At 40.9% G+C, this 24,210-nt stretch overlaps 1 protein-coding gene and 1 pseudogene across 1 annotated transcript in view; one reads left to right on the top strand and one right to left on the bottom strand.

Annotated features, from left to right (window-relative positions):
- The window catches only part of LOC147028563 (sphingosine 1-phosphate receptor 3-like), a 43,369-nt gene extending 26,561 nt beyond the window's left edge, over positions 1-16,808 (top strand). The window contains exons 2-4 of the mRNA XM_085879088.1: positions 1,324-1,398; positions 10,743-12,059; positions 13,586-16,808. Coding sequence (XP_085735214.1) covers positions 11,382-12,059; positions 13,586-14,092 — 1,185 coding nt within the window. The 5' untranslated portion in view covers positions 1,324-1,398; positions 10,743-11,381 and the 3' untranslated portion in view covers positions 14,093-16,808. The remainder of the gene's footprint in view (positions 1-1,323; positions 1,399-10,742; positions 12,060-13,585) is intronic.
- On the bottom strand, positions 7,876-8,016 carry LOC147028564 (signal recognition particle RNA; annotated as a pseudogene).
- Positions 16,809-24,210: the final 7,402 nt, after the last annotated feature.

Raw genomic sequence — 24,210 nt, 5'->3', positions numbered from 1 at the left:
GACGCAATAATGAGAGAGAGAGAGAGAGAGAGAGAGAGAGAGAGAGAGAGAGAGAGAGAGAGAGAGAGAGAGAGAGAGAGAGACAGACAGACAGACAGACAGACAGACAGACAGACAGACAGACAGACAGACAGACAGACAGACAGACAGAGAAAGTTTTTGCCTTTTATAGGTCTGAGACTGAGAGGTTCTTATCATTTCCTATTAATACAAGCTGGTGGCTACAGTGGAGAAATAAAACACACACACACACACACACACACACACTTCTCCTTTTAGCAATAGATGCAAAAATCTCGTATAATTTATTTTGTGGGTCTGAGATCAAACAAACAATATATTTATAACAGCCCTCACAGCTCCCAAAGCTCCCATCACCCCCTCCCAGCATGAATAATAGTAAATATCATAATTTAAAACTTACCCTGTACATTTATAAACCCCAGATATGTCCTCATTGGTGTGCAGAAACACCCAAAACAGGTACGGTGTCTTCCTAACGGAAGCGTACCTGATAAATCCAGCTCCCACATAAATATAGCTGGCACAAGCTTTGTGTATCTTCACGTCACGAAGATGTCCTTTGCCAAAGAGTTGGTTACCATTACTTGGAAATTATGCACAGCATCATCTTTCTAATTGCAGATGTCCATTAAATAAATCACTTGTTCACCATGTTGTTCATTATAAATGTTCATTATAAATCATAAATCGCTTGTTCATTATAAATCACCATGTTCATCGGAGGCACTCTCACAAGGTTCAAAGTACATTCACTGGTAGCAATCTGTTGGGGGTTTGTGCAGCACATGCCTGTCCACTCGGACCTTACACTGGTCCACATGGTCGGGAGTTTGCAGTACGAGCAGCTGCTCATTCGGCGAGCTGAGAAAGTTCTCCCAAGTCTTTCATTGTGCAGAGGTATAGCCCTTTCTCTAAAGTACTTTCCCAAGTATTTTTGGCTTATTTTAGAAGCTTTGTGAGCCATTCCAAGTAACAATCCATATCTCACACATACGATGTACTTTATGGTGCCCCAAACACCACCATTTCTCGGGGTTTCTGCCGATGTGCACCGAGCATTCTGGGGCAGATTATGTTCATTTTGAAAGTCGTACATTACCTTGTGCTGTTACTGTGAACATAATTGCTTGTTTTTATTTTGTTGTCTTTGAATGCTTGATTTTTATTTTTGCTTTGCTGTGGGCTGTGGGCATCTCTCACACTTTTTTATGCCACTTGCAATATGTTTTCATGGCAATGGCTTGCAGATGTGACTGAGCTTATTGAGTCAGTATTTTTTTTGTTTGTTTGTTATTGCAGTGCCCATTCCCATCACATCATCAAGTAGTCCCTCTCTATTCTGAAGTTCTTCTCCTACACCTGGATGTCCCTTAGGTATGTAATAGCCTCTTACAAGATAAACTTTCACCCCATTGCTGTTTAAAAGGAAAAACATCCATACCTGTTCTAACAGAGCTTGCTTTGCTTCAGAAGTTTTTTTTTCTTTAATTATTTTGACAGCTCGTACTTTATTTGAAGAACCATTAATTCGTTTTTAAAAATTGCTGTATTTTGAAACTCACTTTGGTGAATTCCTATTTCAAGTTTAGTTTAATTTTGACATTTCAATGACAAACAATGTTTTCAATATCGTATGTATATATATATATATATATATATATATATATATATATATATATATATATATATATATATATATATATATATATATATACATACATACACACTATAGCCTAGCTCTCTGCATGCATCTTTCCAATATGTAGAGTCAGCAAAATTCTCCCATTCTGGTCATTCTCTTATTATGACTTGCCATTTAATTTCTAATGTATTATACGAGGGCATACTGACAAGTAATGCCTCCTATTATTTTTCTCCAAAACAGGTAAAGGTATTCAAAAGAAATCAAGACAGATGCTAACATGAATCTTTATTCTATCATGGTGCATATTTATTTCTCAACATAATCACCTCTGCGGTCCACACATTTCTGCCAACGTTCAGGTAGTTTTGTGATGCCGTCACAATAGAACTATGGTTCCTGCTGACTTAACCAGCACTTCACAGCAGCCTTGACATCATCGTCAGAAGAAAAAAAAAAGTTCTCCACAAGGGTGTTCCAAAGTTGAGGGAAGAGATGAAAATCTGACGGACCAAGTCTTGGCTGGTGAACCTTTATGGCGGTGCTCCATTGACCGTCTCTTACTCACTGGGTGGTAATGGTGCACCCAACTGTAATCTTCATTCATCTCATCTCCAGTAAGTCATCCCAATTCTCATCTTCACGTTTCACAGCACTGACAACATCGTGCTGCCCCTCTGCCATGTTGACCAAAGTAGCACTGACACATCGAGTGTCAGAATCGCTAAACTTCGCACCCAATGGCAGGAAGAACCAATGTGTGGATTGCACTTTGTTTCATTCGATTATCATTAGCTGTTGTGCAAAAGAGGAATAGAAGGCATTACTTTTCAGCATTATCTCGTAATTTGTTGTTTTGGATGTTAATGTTTCATTGGACTCTGAATTTGCCTCGGTTTAAGACTACAAACTGCTTGGCAAATTTTGCATATATGTCTGGGGTACTCATGTTTTAGGGTTCATGGATGCAAAATAAATATTTGATTTTAATATTGTATTTATGCATCACAAAGGAGATAACTAATTTAGGGTCATTTATTAAGACAAAAACGACTTGAGAGTAGCAATTACACGGACTTTTGTGGGACATATCTCACGATATTGTGAATTGGGGCCTTGAGGTAGTTTGAATAATAGTTCTCATGAGACATCTCGCTGCTCCAAAGATTGTGAATAGTGTTAAAGGAGAACTTGAGAAGGTGAGAACACAGGTTATGAGGAGGTAGGAATAGGTGAAATTGATAATGGCATAATAATAATGTGGATTGAAGGGGAAAGAATTAACTACGAGGTCCGTCTAAAAAGTAATGGGACTGACTTCACAGAAATTTTATTCCAAAAAATATATTGAAATCACAGCTTGTCCCCTTCAAAATCGTTTCCCTCCAGTCTCACACACTTGTCCATCCTCTTCTTCCACGCTTCGATGCACCCCTGGAAGGCTTCTTCTGGAATCCTCCGGAGCTCCGTCGTCACGGCCCTTTTAATGGCCTCCACATTAGGAAATCGGGTCACCTTGATCACCCCCTTGAGCTTGAGGAACAGGAAAAATCACAAGGGGCCAAGTCTGGCGAATGCGGGGGTTGCATCAGAGTTGGCATGGTTCCTCTCCGCCAGAAACTGTCGGATGCTCAGGGCACTGTGAGCAGGGGCGTTGTCAAGATGGAGCACCCAGGCGTTGTTCTCCCACAGATCCCTCCTCTCGTCCTGGACTGATCTCATGAGGCACTGGAGGATCTCCTTGTACACGTATTAATTCACTGGTTGACCCTGTGGTAGAAACTCGAAGTGGACGATGCCCTTGATGTCAAAAAAACGCGATGAGCATCACCTTGACCTTCGACTTCGACATCCTTGCTTTCTTTGGTCTTGGTGATGCCGGACTTTTCCACTGACGACTCTGCCATTTGGTCTCGGGATCGTGTTCGAATATCTACCCTTCATCGCCAGTAATGACTCTCCCGAGCAGGTCTGGATTATCTTTGAGGTGCTCGATAATGTCTTGACAGACAGTGACTCTTTGCTGTTTCTGGTTCTTGGACAACAGCTTGGGGACCATCTTTGAGCAAACCTTGTGCATTTCGAGATTTTCAGTGATGATGCTCCAGACAGTGTCCTTATTGATGGAAAGTTCCGCAGCAATCATCTGCACTGTGAGTCGACGATCTGCATGCACCATCTGCTTCACACGCTCGATGTCTGCCGTTCTGCTTGTTGAAGGTCTTCCAGACCGTGGATTGTCTTCAACCTCCTCCCGTCCCTCTTTGAACCTCTTGTGCCATTCAAATGCACGTGTACGTGACATCGTTTCTTCCCCGTAGACTTGCTGCAGCATTGCAAAGGATTCGGAAGGTGTTTTGCCAAGCTTGGCAAGAAACTTCAGATTGGCTTTCTGCTCACGACTCATAGCGTGATGACTCAGACAAGACAATGTGTAAAGCACAACCTGTAAAAAAAATCACACAATGAGTGCAGTCAACCATCACCAATCATATATATTGCTGGAATGTTGCGAAAGACTGTGACGCAACCTGTTAATTCAAGTTGTGTAAGTGGAGCACACAGGAGGCTCAGTCCCGTTACTTTTTAGACGGAACTTGTATTCCACCATTTTAATGAGTTAATGAAGAAATAATATGTAATGCTGCAAGAATACCATCTTGCTTAAAGGAACAAGAAGAAAGGGGGAGAGGGAGATAGTTGTGTGGAGGGGGACAGGGTTGGGGGAAGTGGGTTGAGGCTTTGCTGTTGGTGGTGGGGAGGGGTGTTGAAGACTTTGGGTTGGGTAGGGGGTTTGAAGGCTTTGCGTTGGGATGGGTAGTTGAAGACTTGGGATTGGTTGGGGGAGGGGGGTGGGAGCTAAATGTAATCAGGACACATTTTTAATGAGTACAATGCTAGAAAATATTAAAGTCACATGATATTTAATATATATATATATATATATATATATATATATATATTGTTATATATATTGCATATATATTGTTGATAGCAAAGCTCCTGGTATGAATCCAGGCTCCAATGAATATCTTTAAAAGATTTATTTTTCAGCTCAAATGTTTGAAATGAGCAGACTTAGTTAGATCTTGCTGCCACCTACTTATGTTCATGACTAAAAGTTGATTCCTACTTGTCAGACCTATCAACAACGTTGACAATTTTATTAAAATTCATTTCAAGGACCATATATTATAATAAGTTTACTGTATATATCTATGTGGCATTGGGACAATAGGGAAGGAATGTGAAGCTGATGTAATGGTATTACAAAGGAAGCTTTTTGGGGGTTTTCATTTTCTGAAACAATGAGGTTCATTGAAGAGCAAAAGTTAACTTGACAGTGAGGTAGCGGGGCAACAATTGAGCATGAACAGGAAAGGAAAAGAGGAAGATAAGGAGAGAAACATTCAAATCTTCAGCAAGTACTAGGGTTGGGTAAGGAAGGGTTAATGGAAGTCATAAAGATCATGAGTCAGGATGAAATGACATAAGGTGATGGTGCACTGCCTGTTTGAAGTCCTAGAAGGAAGAGTGAGACAGAATATCCTCTGATAAGTGGTTCCATAGATGGGAGACATGAAGAGTAAAAGAATTGAGGTTTGCAGTCAGCCTGTATTTTGGAAGTTTAACTAGGAGAGGGTTACTGGAAGAATGTGTGCATCATGGAGTTGCTGAAGAGGGATGGAGAACTGAGATAGAGGAGGGAGCAATGTTGGAGAATAGGTAGAAATCCACACAATCCAGGAGAGACAGATCTGATGCTGGAGTGCCAGCACATAGCAGAGAATACTTCTCTACTTATCTACAGACAGAGGCCTTGTAGATTGTGAGTAGCTTTGATTTTCCAAGGAGAGTTGGATTGATGATGGATCCCCAATCACCCACTGCCCTTTGTAGGCCAGCTTTTCTTTGTGGTTAGCCCAGGAAATTTCATTGCTGATGGTGAGGCCTAGAAATTCAAGAGGATGAACCTCTTCCTGTGGATGACCAAGGAAATAGATAAGTGTATTAGTTTGATCATTCTGAAGAGACAGGGTAAGATTGTGACACTGTCAGATTTTCCAGGATTGAAAGACTAATTAAGTCTAATAATTTCCAGATCAGCAGGGAAGATGCAGATGCTGTCTGCCTCACAAAGGGATGGGGTAATCCACAATATGTGGAATCCTCTGCAAAAAGGAAGAGAGGGTTTTTCAGATCAGATAGGTCATTAATATGAATGAAGAACAACACTGGGCCCAAAACACTGCCTTGAGAAACTTGAGTCTATATTTGGATAGGGGAGGAGACTTCCATTAATGGTAACATGTTGACTGCGTGAGTGGAGGAAGTCAGAAATTCAGGAATTGTGGCAGCATTCTATACAACAGGCAGAGAGCTTGGCGAGCAAAGCAGGATGCCCGAGGTGTGTCTAGGGAGATGGTCTTAACCTCTTGTTTGAGATTTACGGCCTCCAACCAATGTTAAGAATGTTAAGAAGCTAAACACAAGACAAAAGTGCTGCTTCACAACACTGAGGTTAAAGGTCAGCCAGATTCTGGCACTGCCAGAAGATCAAAGGTAATAGTCATGCAAGTAGTATATAGACATGATGTGAAATATGTCCTTCGAAGAAGAGAGCCTCAACAGGCCAACAAGAGTCGCATCTATGGGCCGGTGGAGTTGCTTGTGCGCTGACCTTACCAAGTGTAACACAGGCATTAATGGATTGGTAAGAACCAGCTTTGGTGTGCAATGTTCAGCCGGAGTGTAGTGCAAGCATCATTGGGCAGGTTGGAGCCATTGACGGTGTGTATGGGCCGATGTTTTGAACTGACTAGTGATTTGGTGGGAATACAATAGAGAGTGAGGTTTGAGTCAGTGGGGAGGAGGGTGGTTTTTTATCTTCTTTAACCCCTCCCCCCCCCTCCAAATAAAAATTAGGGGGAAAGATAAAAATAGGATGGCTTGCTCCACAATGATGGACACGTGGCCTCACGTGTATCAAAAATTAAGCCCCAATAAAGTGAGATTGACAGCTCTTTCTCAAACAGGAGCATTTAGCATGGGGCTCCTACCCTTTTCCATGTGCATACAGTAATCTTATTCACCTTTAATTGATAAAATCCATTGTTTATCTTGTCTGTCAACGCAGACCAACAATCCCTTTCATAGAGACGAATATTCCGTTGAGTCCACCTTTCAAATCTTTCGTAGTGAAGTATCAGTATCCTTGTCAGTTTCCATGTCTCATATTTACCAGCAGCAAACAAATAAAATTCCGGAAAACAATTGTTTTCATGTCAATTATAATTCTGCAGGTACATCAAGACATATATTGCGCCCATGCAGGATTGCTAAAAAGTGTACCAAATCACTAATGAGTAACTTTCCTGGCACTAACAAACTAAAGGGGATAACCCCCTCCCACCCCCCATTCTAAAAGGACAAATAATAAATGTAACAAAATTGCACATTAACCAGAAGGTAAAAAAGTTAAAATTGCACAAGTTTATTGAAAAACGAGAACATTTATAATTAGTTAGACATAAAATAAACCCTGATGGGTCAGTTATGACGAGGGATCATTCACATCTGGCACCAACTAATGCTTTCAATGTTCTTAATAAACGAGTTTAGACCAAAATAAAACTGTCCACAACATTGATGGGAAGAGTGTCCCACAGACGAGGGAATTTGATAAAAAGGGAATGATATAAAGCACTTGTTCTGGACCAGTGATGAATAAATTTAACAAAATGGACATGTCTTGGATTGACATTTACAAAATTATCAATAGCAATGTCAAATCTTTTATTCAAACATTTTGTCACAAAAACAACAGACAAATGTTTCAATTTTTCAACCGGTTTGTCAAAAATGACAGAACGAGCTGAGAGCAATGTCGGGAATAATCAATGATGTCACCACCATGACTCGGTATACATCTCCGTGGGAGACCTAGACAGGATCGGGTAAATCTCCTCTGGACTCCCTCCAGAGAGGATTGCTGGGAGAGAGTACTCGGGCACCAAACTGGGGCAGCATATTCAAGGATGGGTCTAACAAGAGCACAGTAAAGTTGTTGTTGTTGTTCGTCTTTCGGCTGCTCCCATTAGGGGTCGCCACAGCGGATTATCCGTTATGATCCGCATACTGATTTGGCACAGGTTTTACGTCGGATGCCCTTCCTGACGCAACCCTGGTCGCCTCATACGACACAGGGATAAGGATTGGGTTTCGCCATGATTCCGGGCTGCCCTGCACCCTCTCATGGCGTGGCCCAGCGCAGAGGTCCCGTCCTCAAGCGATCCTCCAACCCAAGCCTCCGAGTAGCCGGATTACAGGCGCACGCCACTACGCCCGGTTAACAAAAACACAGTAAAGCTTTAGTCTAAACACTTCAGACAATGTTTAAACAAGGTGACACAACACATCACTTATCAGACAAGGTTAAGTTGCACACAATGTTTCAATTTTGTACCCTGTCCAATTGATCTTTGTTTTTCTATTCAAACTCTATGGGATCTAACAATATGCCAAACATTTTTTTTGTACAGTAACCCCTCAAATATCGCGAGGGTAAGGTTCCTAGAAAATGCCACGATTGTTAAAACTGTGATCTTGGAAACTAATGGCAAAAGGGAAAAGGGGGTTCAGTTCAGTTCCTGGCCTTCAGGCTTTGAGAAAATATAGAGGAAGGTGGGCAGCAGCAAGAAATAAGCACATTACGATCGAAATAAACATGTAAAAAACATATATATAAAGTATGTTAACATTGAAATAAACATGAAAATAAAATAAAAAACAAGACTTTTACCTTTCAAATATATTACAAAACAGCTAGGTGTTTTTTACAACAGTGAGGTGAGTGAGGGTAAACATATTACATATTCCTCCGCACTCTCTTCTGCCATAAAAAGAAAACAAGATTTAGCTCAGGATGACGATGCTGTTTTAGGGGGATGGGGGAGGGTGTTGGTTATAAAGATGTGGATGTAGAACTCGCGATGGCTGTTCGATCATCAGGAACACAACGAAGTCACCTGCTGCATTGCCGCATAGAAGAAGGGTAAAACGATCCTTAGCCACTTTCACCTGGAGCAGATCTTTCCTGCTTGGAGAGGAAGGTATTGGATGGCATCCTCTTCCAAAATAATCCCGTCTCTTTTGGCGTCTGCCATGGTTGAACTGGAGCCTTTGGCCCCAGTTGCCTCGTGGAGACATTGGTAAATCTGCAATGATTTCTCCCATACCACTGGTCCACTCAAATGGATAAATCCACAATGGTTTCTTCCATATTACCGGTCTACTCAAATGGATAAATCCACAATGGTTGCTCATTTGTTATTGGTCCACTCAAATGGCTAAATCCGCAATGGTTTCTCACGTGTTACTGGTCCACTCAAATGGCTAAATCCATAATGGTTTCTCCCGTATTACCGCATTTCACTCAGTCACCACACAGTCGATTCATTGATCCCTTAATAGCGGCCCACAGATGCACCGCACTTTGACCTCTTGCCAACCTATCTAGCAACTGAGATCTGCCAGGCATTTGCCTGGGAGATGGCCAGACGGAGGCCCCTGGAGTACTGGCGGAAAATGGATGCAGCGACGCGCTGCTCCAGCGCATGCTCCCGTACCTGTCCTGATCTATCTCGCAACTCGATTTTTTGCACAATGTCATAACCTTTCGCTGTACAATTAATTTTATCCATCATTTTACATTTGGGTGCCATAATTAACTGTTGTGTGTCGACTAGATATTTTAGATCGAGTTATTACAGGATCTCCATATGTCATTTCCTGTTCGATGACGATTCATTATTAAACTTATCTTTGTTCCCATATGCTGGTCTGATTACTACAACTCACGGTGCACGAGAAACAACAATAGGCTCTTAATGGGAGGAAATCACACATGTGGAGAAAAACAATGACTCATCTCAGCTCAAAAAACGCAATTGGCTGACATGAAATACCACGATAACTAAATCGGAACACAATAGGTTTCCTGTGATTAGTCAAAACCCGTTATATTTGAGGGTTCACTGTTTTCATAGTCGAGGCTCCTAGAAGAGCGAGAACAGTGAATGGATCAGGACCTAACGGACAAAAACAGGATGCAAAACACGCATGCATGTGGTGGACAACTTGGACACAGGGATGCATGGGGTGGACAAGAAGGATACAGAAGGAAACTCCAAGGAGGGAAAACTGGAAAATTGGAACGAGGGTCGAAAAGATCATGGCTTTGGATCGGGGATGATATGACATGGTGGTGAACAGCTGTCCTGAAGACCTGGAGGAAAGAATGAAATTGAAGAGGATGTGAAAGTTAATTCCACAGGCAGGAAAAATGAGGAACAAATGAGTGGAGGTGAGCAGTGATACTGGACTTAGGTAGTTTCACCATAAGGGGGTTGATGGTGGACCATGTGAGCCCTGCAGAAACCTGGGGTGGGGGAGAAAGCATGGAAAGAGAAGAGGGTGCAAGACCAGAAAGGAGGTTATAGAGGACAGACAGACCAACGATCTGTCTGCGATGAAGTGATAAGTCCATTGACTCAGCTTTATCGTGAGAGATTCCAATAATCTTGACGGCCTTGGTTTCCACGGTGTCAAGCTGAGCAAGATGTGAGGAAGGGGAGCCAGCCCAGAGGGGAGAGCAGTATTCCATCAAGCTGAGGATGAATGAAGGCCTTGTATGTGGAAGAGTTCAAGTGTGTCAAGGAAGGGCTTTATCCAGTCGACAGCTGGCCTTGGAAGCCAACTTTGAAATGCGGTTTTTCTCATTCATAGTGAATTGGATGGTTATGGCTGTCATCGTGATGATGCAATCATAGCTGTCTTTGACTTTTTCACGAAGCTCGATATATCCTTCATGAATCTTCATTGTGTCTCTTGCTTTAATCAATCAGAGCACATTGGACCTAATATGCCCACCAAAATTATATGTACAACAGCTTTTAGGATCTGAAAGGAATGTTAAACTCACCATTGGATGCTTGTGAAGAGGGAATGAAGTATTGGGAATAGTGAGGGTTTTGGCAGTGAAAATTGTCTCTAATCATTTGTTTATTTCCTGCAGGTGGCTGCTCTTGGGGAAACCGAACGGCTGTGGTTTGAAGTCCAAGCGCTTTTCTATTTTACTTTTCATTCACTGTTACTTTGCCTTTTTTCCATCGATTTTCCCCATTTTTTTCTCCTTCCCTCTCTCCTTTTCCATTCATCTTTGATAAAGGATCTCGTTTTTTTTTCTTACCTTTTCTCAGTGCATTTTCATTCGCTGTTTTTACATCCACTTTTTTTACTATTTGGCTCATATTGTAGCTTCTGAATCTCTTCAATTAATGTAATACTCTCCTTTTCCATCCTCTGTTCTTTTTATCAACATCTCTTCATTTAATGGTATTTTTTGCTCCCATTGGTTCTTGATCTCTCCATGTTGTTTTTGCCCTTTGCATCTTTTCAGTCATATTGATCTTCATCACCGATTCCTCATTGTAACATACTCCATATTTGCTGCTTTTCTACCTTTTATTTATTTACCCCCACCCACACCCCCTCCCACCTTAACTTTTGTCCATACATTCCCCTAATTGCTCATCTTTCTTTACTTTCATTTCCAATTTTATTATTATCATTCTTTCCTCTATCATCTTTCATACGGCCACCCCAAATTTTGCTTTCTTCCATTCTTAACAACCTTTCTATCATTTCTCTCATAATGCAAGCTTATGAAACCCTAATTCTGCACTACAACCATACAGGAAAACTTGCTGGACGCCTTCTTCCCTCATCAGCTAATCCATCGACAGGCATTTCACAGGAAGATTTCGCTTCTAAAGTTCTCCTTTCTTTACTCTGTGTGACCATCATCATTGAAAATCTGATGGTACTCATAGTGATCTTCTTTCGTTTGCGTAATCCTTCACCAATCTACCTATTCATTGCAAACCTTGCTGCAACTGACCTCTTGGCTGGCCTGAGTTACCTCATAAACCTTCAACTCTCTGGTCCAAGAACATTTGAACTTTCAATAAATGCGTGGTTTGCGAGGGAGGCATCTGTCTTTGTTGCTCTTGCTGCATCTGTTTTTGGCCTTCTCGCTATTGCTCTGGAGAGATATGTCTCGCTTACACGATATCGCATTTACAGTACAACAGGTGGCCGAGGCAGGGTCGCAATCGCTGTGGTTAGTTGCTGGGCTTTAGCAATCATGTTAGGCTGCCTGCCTGGGATTGGATGGAACTGCATAGGGAAATTGAAGAACTGCTCAACAGTGCTGCCTCTTTATGACCGCTACTACATTCTGTTTGCCATCTTATTCTTAAGTGGTGCACTCATTGCCGTGGTTACAATTTATGGAAAAATCTACACCTTGGTGAAGACATCACGCAGACAGGTTGGTCAGCTGACTTGTATTTAACTAAAATTCTGCCACTTTGCCTTACCAGTGTTCTCATCAAATCTTACCGTACTGCTTTTAACAGCACTTGTCAAATCCGATAACGATATTGCATTTTGATTTGTATTCAAAACTTGTTTTCCTGTCTCTTTGCAATCGTATTTGGATGTCAAACATCCAAAATAGTAATGTGAACGAATGTAGTTGTTATTGGTGTTATATAATTCACTGATACCAAGCCAAGCTTGGTTCCAATTCAAAAAGATTATGTTTTGCTTGAAATAAACAGCTGGGCAAGAAGCTCTTCATCCTTAGGTTGTAATTTAAACTCATAAAGTTAACTTTTCATTTGCCAAACAAGTTCAGCTGCTTTAGGTATGTATTCTTTAGTTTTTCTCCAGTTACTTTTTCTTGTTTTAGATTTTCTTTAAAAAGTCTTTTTTAACATAATTAAAGCATTTGTTATCCTTGCATAATGCTTCTCATATCAGCTTACCTAGACTTGCATTTCCAAATTTTAATAGTCCTCAATTCTTAGTCAAAGAAAATCTAAAGAAATTTAATCACTGTTTGTTTGCAACATCAAAAAAAAAATTAAATCTACCTATATAAAAGAGTATTTGTCTGTTCCCCTTCATAAAGAGAATTTGAGTAGGGTTTTAAAAGCCAATCTTTCAACACGACTGTGTGTTCACTACGGTCTATTTTTTTCAGGATAGAAAAAACTCGAAAAACATTTTTCATGATAGAGTAATTATGGCTCTTCTATTGGAATTGTAGATGGTGACTTGCAAACTGAACCTCAAGAGCAGCGTACAGAAACTTAAAATATATATATATATATATATATATATATATATATATATATATATATATATATATATATATATATATATATATATATATTAGAGCGGGAGATGCGGAACACACGCAGAGTAAAATGAGTGTTCATTTACCGACATAGAATGTCTAATAAATAAAGAATATATAAGCACACCTGTCGCTAGTCCGAAGCTTCAGACTTTGGCATGCTCACAAAGTTGTACCATCGACATGAAACGTCCCAGAAGATAAAGAAAATAGGGTCACATTTGTTCATGTAGTGTTTTAAAATAATGCTTCTTCTTGCTTCAAAATATCATATCTTCCAATCTCCTTGAATATTTCAAATAAAATAATTCCAACCCATCATTTTTTATGGCCTTTAATACTTGCAATATTATAGTACAGCGTTACACATAAATATTGAAGCTTTTTGTAATTAACAGCTGAAGATGTGTTTGATGTGTATTCTTATCTGAAATGAGTTTTTGTTTTATTCACATCAAGCATCAGATAAAATCTTGAATTTCATATATATGTATGTATGTATGTGTATATATATATATATATACACATTATATGTATGTCTAATGTTGGTATTGTTCCACATCATCTGCTGTGAGGTGTGGAACAAGTGTATTATTTATTTTATTTCTGTGGACTTGTCACGACTCATTACCCTATGCCTATCTGCATCCCAGCTGAATGTGTGCATCTCCTTGAGTGAGGAAAGAGAACGGGCCACCCTGCTTCGCTCACTCTTCCTCCTTGTCTCTTGCTTCCTCCTTTGTTGGGGACCACTGTTTGGTCTACTCGTCACAGACACGTTTTGCTCTCCAACACGGTGTTCCATTCTTCACCACGAACACTGGTTTTTGGCTTTAGCACTGGCCAACTCGGTGTTGAATCCACCCCTTTATCCTTTGGCCTCTCGCAAGTTACGCTTTGCCTGCTTCAAGCTGCCTTGTTTCTGGTGTTGCCATCACTGTTGTGAGGGAAGGTGCAAGGAGGACCAGGAAACAGAACTTGGAACTGGAGATAGAGTTGGGTCTCCATTTAGACAATGGACCAGGGTTGTAACTGCAAGCACTGCAGCTGGACACATGGCTGGAAGAATGGATGGAACTCAGTCTCGAGTTAGTCCAATTTTGAACACACCTTGTTTCTTGCTTGCTGGTTTGGCAACAAATGAAGGGGACATAAGATAATGAAAGAAAAAAGAAATTGGCCACTTTTCTAGATGTTTGAATCAACAATCTCTCATCTCATCAATATGCGTGTCTGTTTAATGACTGATAAAGGGCAGAATTATTGATAAATATTTTGCAACATAATAGTCTATTCAAGCTAATATCATCAACCAGCACTCAAGAGCTGGTGAGATTGAAACAAAACTTAACTCAGTTGTACAGTATGAATTGTTAGAATATCATAAAAAATATTTTTCTTGTCTGTTTTGCATCAGAGTGATTAGAACATGTAATGGTTTCTCTTTGTTTGTCACTTAAAGACATGAAAAAAGTAAGGTGGTGTTCTAGCTTCACTCATGGAGAAGCTTTTTCTTGTGATGGCTTATTTATTGTCTAAGCACTTGTCTCATTTCACTTTGACCTTGGATTCAATTCCTACATTCCTTGTTGATTTGTCTCATCTTTGATGGCTTTGTCATTTTTGTAAAATCTTACTGACGTCTCTTTGTCACCATCCTGCATAGAATACATTGTTTCTGTAAAAAAAATAATGATAAAAGTGGTACGGCAGTCCCCGTCTTCTGCGGATGCTGCCATAATGGACACCAGCTTTGCCGGGACATTGTTTAAATGTACAAACTGTTTTTCGATGCATATTCACCCTGATCTGGTTAATACCTGTTCGAGAAGAACAGTACAGGCTATACAAAAGTCTGAACAACCTTCTCAATCATAAGGCAGTTATTGAGGTGGGAAGTTGAGATAATTCAAGATTTTGAGATGAGGGTAAAGATACATTGAAAAACACAAGCCTTTTAATACATTTTTATATTTTTAAATACAGAGACTTATTTTTATATTCATTTTCAAATATCTTAATGCATAACGGTTTTTAATGTTATACGATTGCTTTTTTTTATATTTGTTTCTCATACCAAGGAAATGGAAATGCTTTTCCATGCATCACTTAACCCGGTTTTAAAACCATGCTGCCCCTGCTGCGTTTCCATGCAATTTAGCCATCCCAGTTTGGACTGTAAAAGTGAGCTCATCCCCATTTTATCCTGACTTTGTCAAAGTATGGGATGAGGGCTGGCCAATCAGGTGATAAGTGAGGGAATGCAGAGTAAAACTGAACAGAAAGAAACCATTGTTTGGCTTACAATAGTCCCAATTTTCCTTTGGTGCCTTTTAAAAACACTGAGTGAGCAGAAGAGAAGAGAGAGGTTGCAAAAGATGAGATCACGAGGTGATGATACACATGCAAGGTCTGAAATCACTCATTGACATTTCTCTTCAGCATAGCAGCCCATCTCGCACCACAGACTTTACTAGTTAACTTGGGCAGGCGAGTCGAGTCATCAAGGGTTTTTATAAATAAACCACCCACTACCTTAAAGTGCAAACTTTTCACTCACCTCGGATTGACGATCATATGTGGATTGCAGGAAAAACTGGGACAGGGAAGCATGGTTTTGAACCCGTGTTGAGTGGTGCATGGAAAGAAGGTAAAAGTCGAAGATACAGGAGAATGCCAATTGGCCCATTACACCTGTGCCACATCCTCCCCAAACCTAATCCCCAAATCCATGAGCACACTCAACCTCCATGACACCCACGCCACTCACATCACAAATCCAATCCAACTCGACATCCACTCAATGGGAAGAGGAAAGGTGAACAGCAGGAGTGAAGAGGTATATCACCGACAGGATATCAACAATCACATATGGGATCCACATTTCTTTGAGGTGGTAGTGGTGAGCGGTACATTTTCACAGATACAGTTTGTTGATTCTTGACAACACTCACAACTCAGATGATCAAGATCCTGAGAGAGGACAACATGCACACAACCTCACAGATTAGCTAATTCAATTCTGGTCTATCTTCCATTCCTGCCTATGTCGCTGTCCCCCTCATTCCACATTACTTCAATGTCTCAATCCAATTCCATTTTCAACTGATATGCTATCCCTGCTTTCACCACCTTCCGAAAGATAATTCCACACATCATTGACTTGCTGTGTAAAATATCCCTGCCTTGCTACTGTCATAACTCTCCTATTTACTCTCAAGCAAAACCCCCCAGCCCTAGTCCTGTCACTGTCCGATCTGGTAAAAGGCTTTCCTCCATCGATTTTACCAATGCCCCATGAAGGAGAGGGAAGTAAAAATTCTCCAAAACGATTCTGTGGGAACAACGAAATATATTCCCCTCCTTCTGAATAATAGACAGTCAGGTAGGGACACTTTTTTCCGATACAGAGGTGTCCCTAAAAGACGGGGACTCTTGTACCTTAAATTGGCTTCACTGTTTTACAGACACTGTGTCCTGTGTCTTTAAAAGTTCCTCCAAAGAGCCATGCACAGGATAGAAAAAATACAACAAACTAACACGTAACGTATCATAACTCTTTAGTTTGTTTCCCACCTCGTACATTTGGTTCTTGAAATTCATATTTTCCAATTCATATACTAGTCTATCTTCTTTCCTTTGCATGCCTGGTTACTCACAACCCTTCCTTCCTATTTCTCTTCCTCTTCAGTGGTTTTCATTTTTGAATTATGTGGACCTGTATGTGAGATAGCCATTTCTCAGAAATGATACATGTGAGCTTGTGTATGGAAATATGTGGGCTATACATACATCACTGTTCATTTGTGTTGTGCTATGTGCAGAAAGAAATCTATTGTATTATTTTATAAGAATAAAGGTTTTGTTTAAACCCCATCTTTTTTTTTAAGTTTTGTCTGGGGGCCTCTGGTCTGTTATGATATTGTGGGTAACCTGTTAGCAATAAGAGACTTATCTGAATGACCAACTGTTCAGCACATGCAAACATAAACATTTTATAATTTTGCAAACATCTTCCTTGGAATTGATGGTTGTCTTTTTTAATCTACAAGAATGAGGCTCATGGACTGGCTGATATTCTTTTTGGGATTTCATGAAGGCCTTCAACCAGGGTTGCCACATAAGGATACTTGAGAGGCAAAGGAGTTTATATATATATATATATATATATATATATATATATATATATATATATATATATATATATACACATATATACTGTAAGGAGTTTAATTAGCCTGGTGTTGGCGATTAGCCTGGTGTTGGCGTAGTGGTTAGGGTAGCGGCTTGGGATCCAAAAGGTCCTGAGTTCAATCCCCGCTGGCCGCTTGAATTAATACACACCAGGAGGTTGACTCAGCCTGTCATCCTTCCGAGGTCGGCGAAGTGAGTACCAGTGTACTGGGCCCGGTGTATGCCCCGGTTAGAATAGGTGTACCATATCCCTGTGTCGTAAGAGGCGACCAGGGTTGCGTCAGGAAGGGCATCCGGTGTAAAACCTGTGCCAAATCATTATGTGGATCATAATGGAGGATCCGCTGTGGCGACCCCTAACGGGAGCAGCCGAAAGAAAAAAAAAAAAATATATATATATATATATATATATATATATATATATATATGTATATATATATATATGAATTCGAAATAAATATTTCATCTAAAAATATCTTTTTGATATCCCAGTCACTTGCTTTTCTGATTTTCTCAATAATCCATCAGAAACATATTAATCTTTCATTCTTTGTGGCCATTGTGACCTAAATAAGTAATTTCGTTTTAATCATATAATAGATGTAAAACTAAGTTTTCAGAAGAATCTAGCTGTCATTAAAATGATATAAAACATGGTTCATTGTGTTTTTAATTGATATGGTCATCGACATGTAAAAATTAGTATTTTTTCCTCATTTCCTGGACGCCATTTTGAATTCATCAAGTTGCTCAGGGCTGAGAAGGTCACGCCCACCTGAATATCATAATATACATCACGAAGATGCAGATGAAGTAGAGAAAATAACCATATCAATAAATTTTGGGTCCAGTTAAAATTTCCTTTTCTGGTGCAGGACTATAGTAAAAAAAACATGATTAAAAATATTCGGTACCAATTTACAGTGGCATCTTTGTGGTAACCATGACAACATCTTACAGTTTATTACCAAATCGGCCCCCATATGGTTTATGAGGTAGAAAACAAATAAGATAAAATGTACAAGTATATACATTATATGCTGTGCATCTTTAACACCTAACTAATCAGTGATCATTTTAGATAGTTACCATGGCAACAGAAAAATGCAATTAATCATCCTATTTTACTCAATGCAGTGATCAAGAGCATTTGCCAAAAAGATTTTTTTTAAATGTTGTAATTAACATGTTCTTGAAATATATGGCAGATTGCCACTTTTCTATATTTTACTAACATTACGGTAGCCATATTAATAGTTACCATAGCGACGGTACAGCTGATATTTCCCAAACTATTTTACACATATTGTTGAAACTCAAAACATATATTTGAACAATAAAATCATTGATTTCTGGCCGACTACATTGAAAGAATAGGAATTTTAGAATTTTTGCCCATTGTGGCTGCCATCTTGGATGCAATCTTGAATATTTAAAGTTGCTCAAGGGTGACAGGTTCACACCCACCTGGATATCATTAGACACACCCCAAGGGTGAATAATCAGCAGAGAAAAAACTATCAGAGATGTTAGGGTTAGGTGAAAATTTTGCCTTTGGCTGCTGGACTAATACCTCTGAGGTTGTTTCCATTGATCAACTTCTCCCAAAGAGTACTTGACTGAATCAGGAATTGATTTTTTAATAATTTTTTTCGTTGCCCAATTTGAACGAAACTTTATACTGCACACCGCAGGAGAATTGTGAGTAAGGTGGGCCGAAAATTTTTTGCGCTATCGTGTACCGTTTTGGCTGTATTTCGGGAACATACATACATATATACATATATACATACATACATACAAGATGAGAGTTTTAGTAAAATATATATATATATATATATATATATATATATATATATATATATATATATCAGGTCTTCGGCTCATAATGGAGCTGCCACTCACACATCTCACACACACATGGACATACTGACGAGACAAACACAGCCATGAACTTTGGGGAAAATGCTGTCACTTCCCGGGATACTCTGGGTACCGGCGACATCACAACAATGGCACCAATTTTTCTCATCGCACGTGGTATTTCCTTCTCCCCGAAGATGCCAACCGTGGGGATTGTCCATGCTTTTAACCTTTTAATTGCTAAATGCCAAGCAAGGAAGCAGCATGTACCATTTATAAGTTTTTGGGATGACTCTGTCAGGGTTTGTACCAATGACCTCCCAGACTCAGAGCGGATGCTCTAACCATTACACCACTGAGTCTGGCTATGGTATTTATAGGAGTCAACATCTTGAACGGATCAATTTTTTTTGACTGATCATACTCAGTGTGTCAAAGTCAATGGCAGTGTATCTTCATGGGCCCCTGTTATCAATGGAATTCCACAAGGCACTGTGTTCAGCCCTATCCTCTTTGTAATCCATGTGAATGACTTACCTGAGATCACTAGCTGTGACATCTTCCTCTGTGCAGATGACACTACAAAGTGAGGGCATTAGTGGGGGAGGATAGGAAGCCCCCCAAGATTTGGCATAAAGGAGGGTAGCTCAGGGGAAGATGACCCCAGTGGCGTGAGATGCCACATTTTGAGTCAAGTGTAGGCACACAGAGGGGACCACACTACCCAGTCATGATATTGTGCAAAGGCACAGGTAGAAAATTTGTGGGCGAGACCCAAAAGCTGATAAGAGCACCAACATGAGAGATGGCGGGTAAATTGGTTACTGAGAACCACTGCAGAGGGGCGTTAATGGTAAATGAGAAAAAGTGTTTTTGAGAATACTAGGTTGGAGTAGTGAAGCTCCCCCTTTTTGTACCATGTTGGATATCTGCAGCCACTGGAGTAATTGGCCTTTGAGGACCCATTGTGTCCCAAATTGTTGGTATAGTGGTAGGCACACCCCCATCGGGCTACTCTGCCGGTGAGCTTTGTGAGGCCACGCCACCTCATCGTGTTTACCATCATACGTGCCTTCTGGGAGATAGCTCAGTTTTATGGGGTTAGTGGGTCCTGGGAGGGACAGATTCATTTAAAGGAGTTTTATTTAGAGAGATAGGAGCTACAGGTTAGTTCAAGGGATTAGTGAGGCAGTTATGTGGAGGTTAGGATAGAGCCGAAATTGGCCATCTCACCTACTGTCACCACATGCTCCTGCCACCAACAACATATATGCTGCCAGCTCTTTACATCAGAGTCCAGCGCACAACAACTGTCAATGGTAGCCAATCTTGTCAGCCAGTCTATCTGCTGCATGCCATGCCATCTCCTGTGCCACCTGCTTTGTTCATTATCTTGCCAAAACGAAGTTTTGCAAGATATGTTAGTCAGCTTGTAAGTTTTTTTTTTGTTTGTTTGTTTGTCTGTAATCACGTATAAAAAATTCTGCAGAGCACAGTTATCATTGGAAATTTTTGTAACTTCGCATATCAGAGGCCTATAGAGGTCCCTTTCAGCGCACAAAATTTTGAAGGTCAAGGTCAAAGATCAAGGTCACTTGGGCGCAAATCAGGGGAGTCGACGAAACCCTTATTTTTTGAGTAATTTTGATCGGATCGTCTTCAAACTTCATGGGAATATAGTTCATGGTCTGCTGCTCAGCTGATTAATTTTTGGTGGCGATTGGCCTTGACCTTCATGGTGAGCGCCTGATGTCAAACATATTTGACCCCAAGGCCAAATTTTCAAGTTTTAGGAACCATATCGTGTAGTACCTCAAATTGAACACCTCGATGAGTGCTTTCTAGATATGTCAAGCTTGGGACATTATGACATCATTTGGTGATGTTATGAGGCAAAAGCATATTTTTCATGGTTACTCTGTAGAACGATTCTCATCGGAATCTCTCGTAGGCAGATATTCCTCAAGGAGTCGCTCCTGGTGGATAGCAGCTCTGTTCACCTCAGTGTGACCTTAAAGAAGTCACACGTGGTCACCTTTTGGCAAGATACGGGTCACCCTGCGGGTGACATTGGTTTATTTTATTGTGGGCCATAAAGGCTGAATACCTTTTGAAAGGCCACAAGGGCCAATACTTGTTTTTTGTGAAGGCCACATGGGCCACGTAGACCATCGTTATTGGGCCACTTGGACCAAAGACTCACATGTCGTTTAGTGGCCATGTGGGTTTTTGTGCATTATTTTGTGCCCCCCCTCCCACAGGTCATGAAGAACTCCTGTGTGGAGAGGCCAGATGGACCAAGGGTAAGCACCAGGTGCTGAGAAGGCACTGTGGTGATCATAGACAGGTGTTGCGCCGTCACCCAGGGCCCTAATAAACAGTGTTGGGGGAGGGGTCTGACAGCAGGTGGGAGGGGCCAGTAACGTAAAAACTTCAGACACTCTAAAGAAAAAGAAAAAGAGGCCATGCTGGTGCATCCATTCCCTTTCCCAAGCACACGTTACTTAAATTGCATCCAAATTTAGTGCTGTATGTGCATCGTGAGTGGTTGAGTAGCCTGAGAGACGCAACACGTTAGCATAACAACTGAGCTATTTTGAATTTTTGTACAGGTGAGTTTAGACGAGGGCAGAAGTTGTACTGTTAATAAATGGGGTCATGCCCGGAATTTCTCCCTTCTGAGTTCAACCTTGAAAGAGGGTAAAGGAGGAAGGTGTTGATAGTGTTGTAGAAATGATCCTTAGGGGTTAAAGAATCCTTAGTGTTGCATCAGTTATTTCTTGACTGACTGTTTCGTTAAGTGTACCATCCTCTTTGTAGATAGATATGCATTGCATATGCAACAGACAGACTGTCCACCTTCCCTCGTGTGCCTTTCACCTCAGTGTCCCTTCTCTGTTACATGTTCTTTTCCCTACATCTGTCTTTCATGTCCCCCCATGAGAATGGAAATCTTACCAGCACCAGCTACACTCGTTTCGACCAGGTCGAAAGCAAAGTGCTCTGAAGCTCGGGGAAATTGGTGGATCACCAAGCATTCACGCCCCCACAAAGGTGTCCAATCAGCAAGAAGGTCGTTGGCAAATTTGTGGTCACATGCCCCGAGAAGTAAATTAAAGTGGAGGGTGCAAGCTCGGTCTGGGGTGACTATTTTAGTCTATTGGGATGGGGCACTTGTATTGTTGGTGCTTCAGCTGACAGAGGAGGAACGGCGTGGACATGGCAGAGAGAAGCGCCAAATAGTCTCAAATGCACCAGGGGTCTTTGGCACAAACCTCACGGCCATCTTGTGGTGGGTGCCCAATGAACTGAGCATACAAATAAAGACCTCAGAGGGCTTTCGGTCCTCTCCATGGCGGCAGTGTGGGGACTGACAATGCTCGGTGCCACAGGGCCTCCAGCTTCGTTCAATCTCATTTGAGGGATGCGGCAAGCTCTGCAGAGCTCATCGCTAAGGTCAGCCAATCTGTCTTGTGCTTTTCCCATTTGTGTCCTAGTATCAAATGAGTAAAAGACCCAAGTTATCTGGCTAAGAAAACCTGTGCACTGATGATCTGTTTCATGGGCGCGGGTGCCGGTAGTGGGTAAATGAGGTTGTAGTTGTACAGTGGCCATTTATTGTGTTTTTGCTTCTTATGTATTCCATCCTTTTGTTGTTATCAAATACATTTTACAAACTTGACTTGGTCTCAGGGTGGATCCTTTTCATTCTGACAGTTTTGTCTGGTGCCTCTATAAATCATGTTAAAAGTAAATTAGTCCAGAGAAGTTCACGTCACATGTTCAGGGTTTGCTCTGCCCTGATAAAATTCACTATGTGGTTGCCTATCATGATGGCCCTCTCTCGTCTCAAGGACCACAAATCTGCAAGGTAATGTGGCTCTGGACGCGAGGATCCGACAGGTCTCTGAGATTGTTGCGGTCGTTTTGACCAGGTACGCTATTATGATGCAGGAACATATTATAAGGCCAAACGGTGTTTGAGATTCCACATTTGCAAAATTGAGCTGACTAGTTGTTTTAATTTATTGATAAGTTCAGTGATGTGTATGGTTGCCTAATTATTAGCCCTTCCCCCATGGAGCAGGAGACGGGGTTTTGCAATCAGTTCTATGTCTGTGTGTCTATCTGTCTGGGCAGAAACTTTTTTTTTTTTAACATTTGAGGTTTTTGTCATCAAATTTTCAACGAAGCTTTATTATGAGAATATGGAGAAGAAAAATTAATAATTTGGTCAAAAGGTCAAAGGTCAACATCACATAAAATCATCAATTTTCATCCGATTGACCTGAAATTTAAAGAACTTGCATATTAGGTCACTGAATTGGTTCACCAATCAAAAGCTGAACAATTCCAAACAATTCTATCACACACACACACACACACACACACACACACACACACACACACACACACACACACACACACACACACACACACACACACACACACACACACACACACACACCAGTGGAATAATAAACTGGCCCCAAACAGAAAATATATTAGACATCAAAACAAGAAAACTCCTTACTATCCACAAAAAACAGTGCATCCCGAGAATGTACCTGCCGAGATGAGAGGGAGGGAGCGGCCTGATGGAACTCAACAAGGTGTGCAGGGCGACGGGTACTAGACCAGCTGAGTATGTGAAATTCTCAACAGACCATAAGATCCAATTTGTAAACAAACATGAACACAACAATCCTGAAAAAGTATCCATAATTCACCTTGCAAGGGATTTCCAAAAACAAGTGTGAATAGAAGATGTCACACAGGACAATGAAACAGCAACAAATACTGTTACGGATTTGGAAACCTTGTGCACACAAACAGCCAGAGTCCCCGTAGTTCAGTTATTTCGATAAGTACGTGTTTATAGTTACAATCCATCCCCTATGTCTTCAGTCTAATGGGAATTTCGTGCGTGCGCTGTTATTTTTTAGTTAGGGTTTTACAACAACACCTACAACAACAACAACAACAACAACAACAACAACAACAACAACAACAACAACAACAACTACAACTACAACTACAACTACAACTACAACTACAACTACAACAACAACAACAACAACGCCACCGTCCCTCACTCGACCCAGTCGTCATTGCCCACGTGTTTTTGGTAGAGGGCGTGGGGGGAGCCTCCGTCGCTTCGGATCGAGGCTCCGCCCCAAGGAAGGGCATGAACCGTTTCCTCCAGCCAATGAGCGGAGGG

The sequence above is a fragment of the Eptatretus burgeri genome, chromosome 4 (genome assembly GCF_056783735.1).
Source record: "Eptatretus burgeri isolate ZD-2024b chromosome 4, Ebu_testis_v1, whole genome shotgun sequence".
Classification (NCBI taxonomy): domain Eukaryota; kingdom Metazoa; phylum Chordata; class Myxini; order Myxiniformes; family Myxinidae; genus Eptatretus; species Eptatretus burgeri.
Note: the sequence above shows the minus strand (reverse complement) of the source record. Positions and strands in the feature narration are given on the sequence as shown.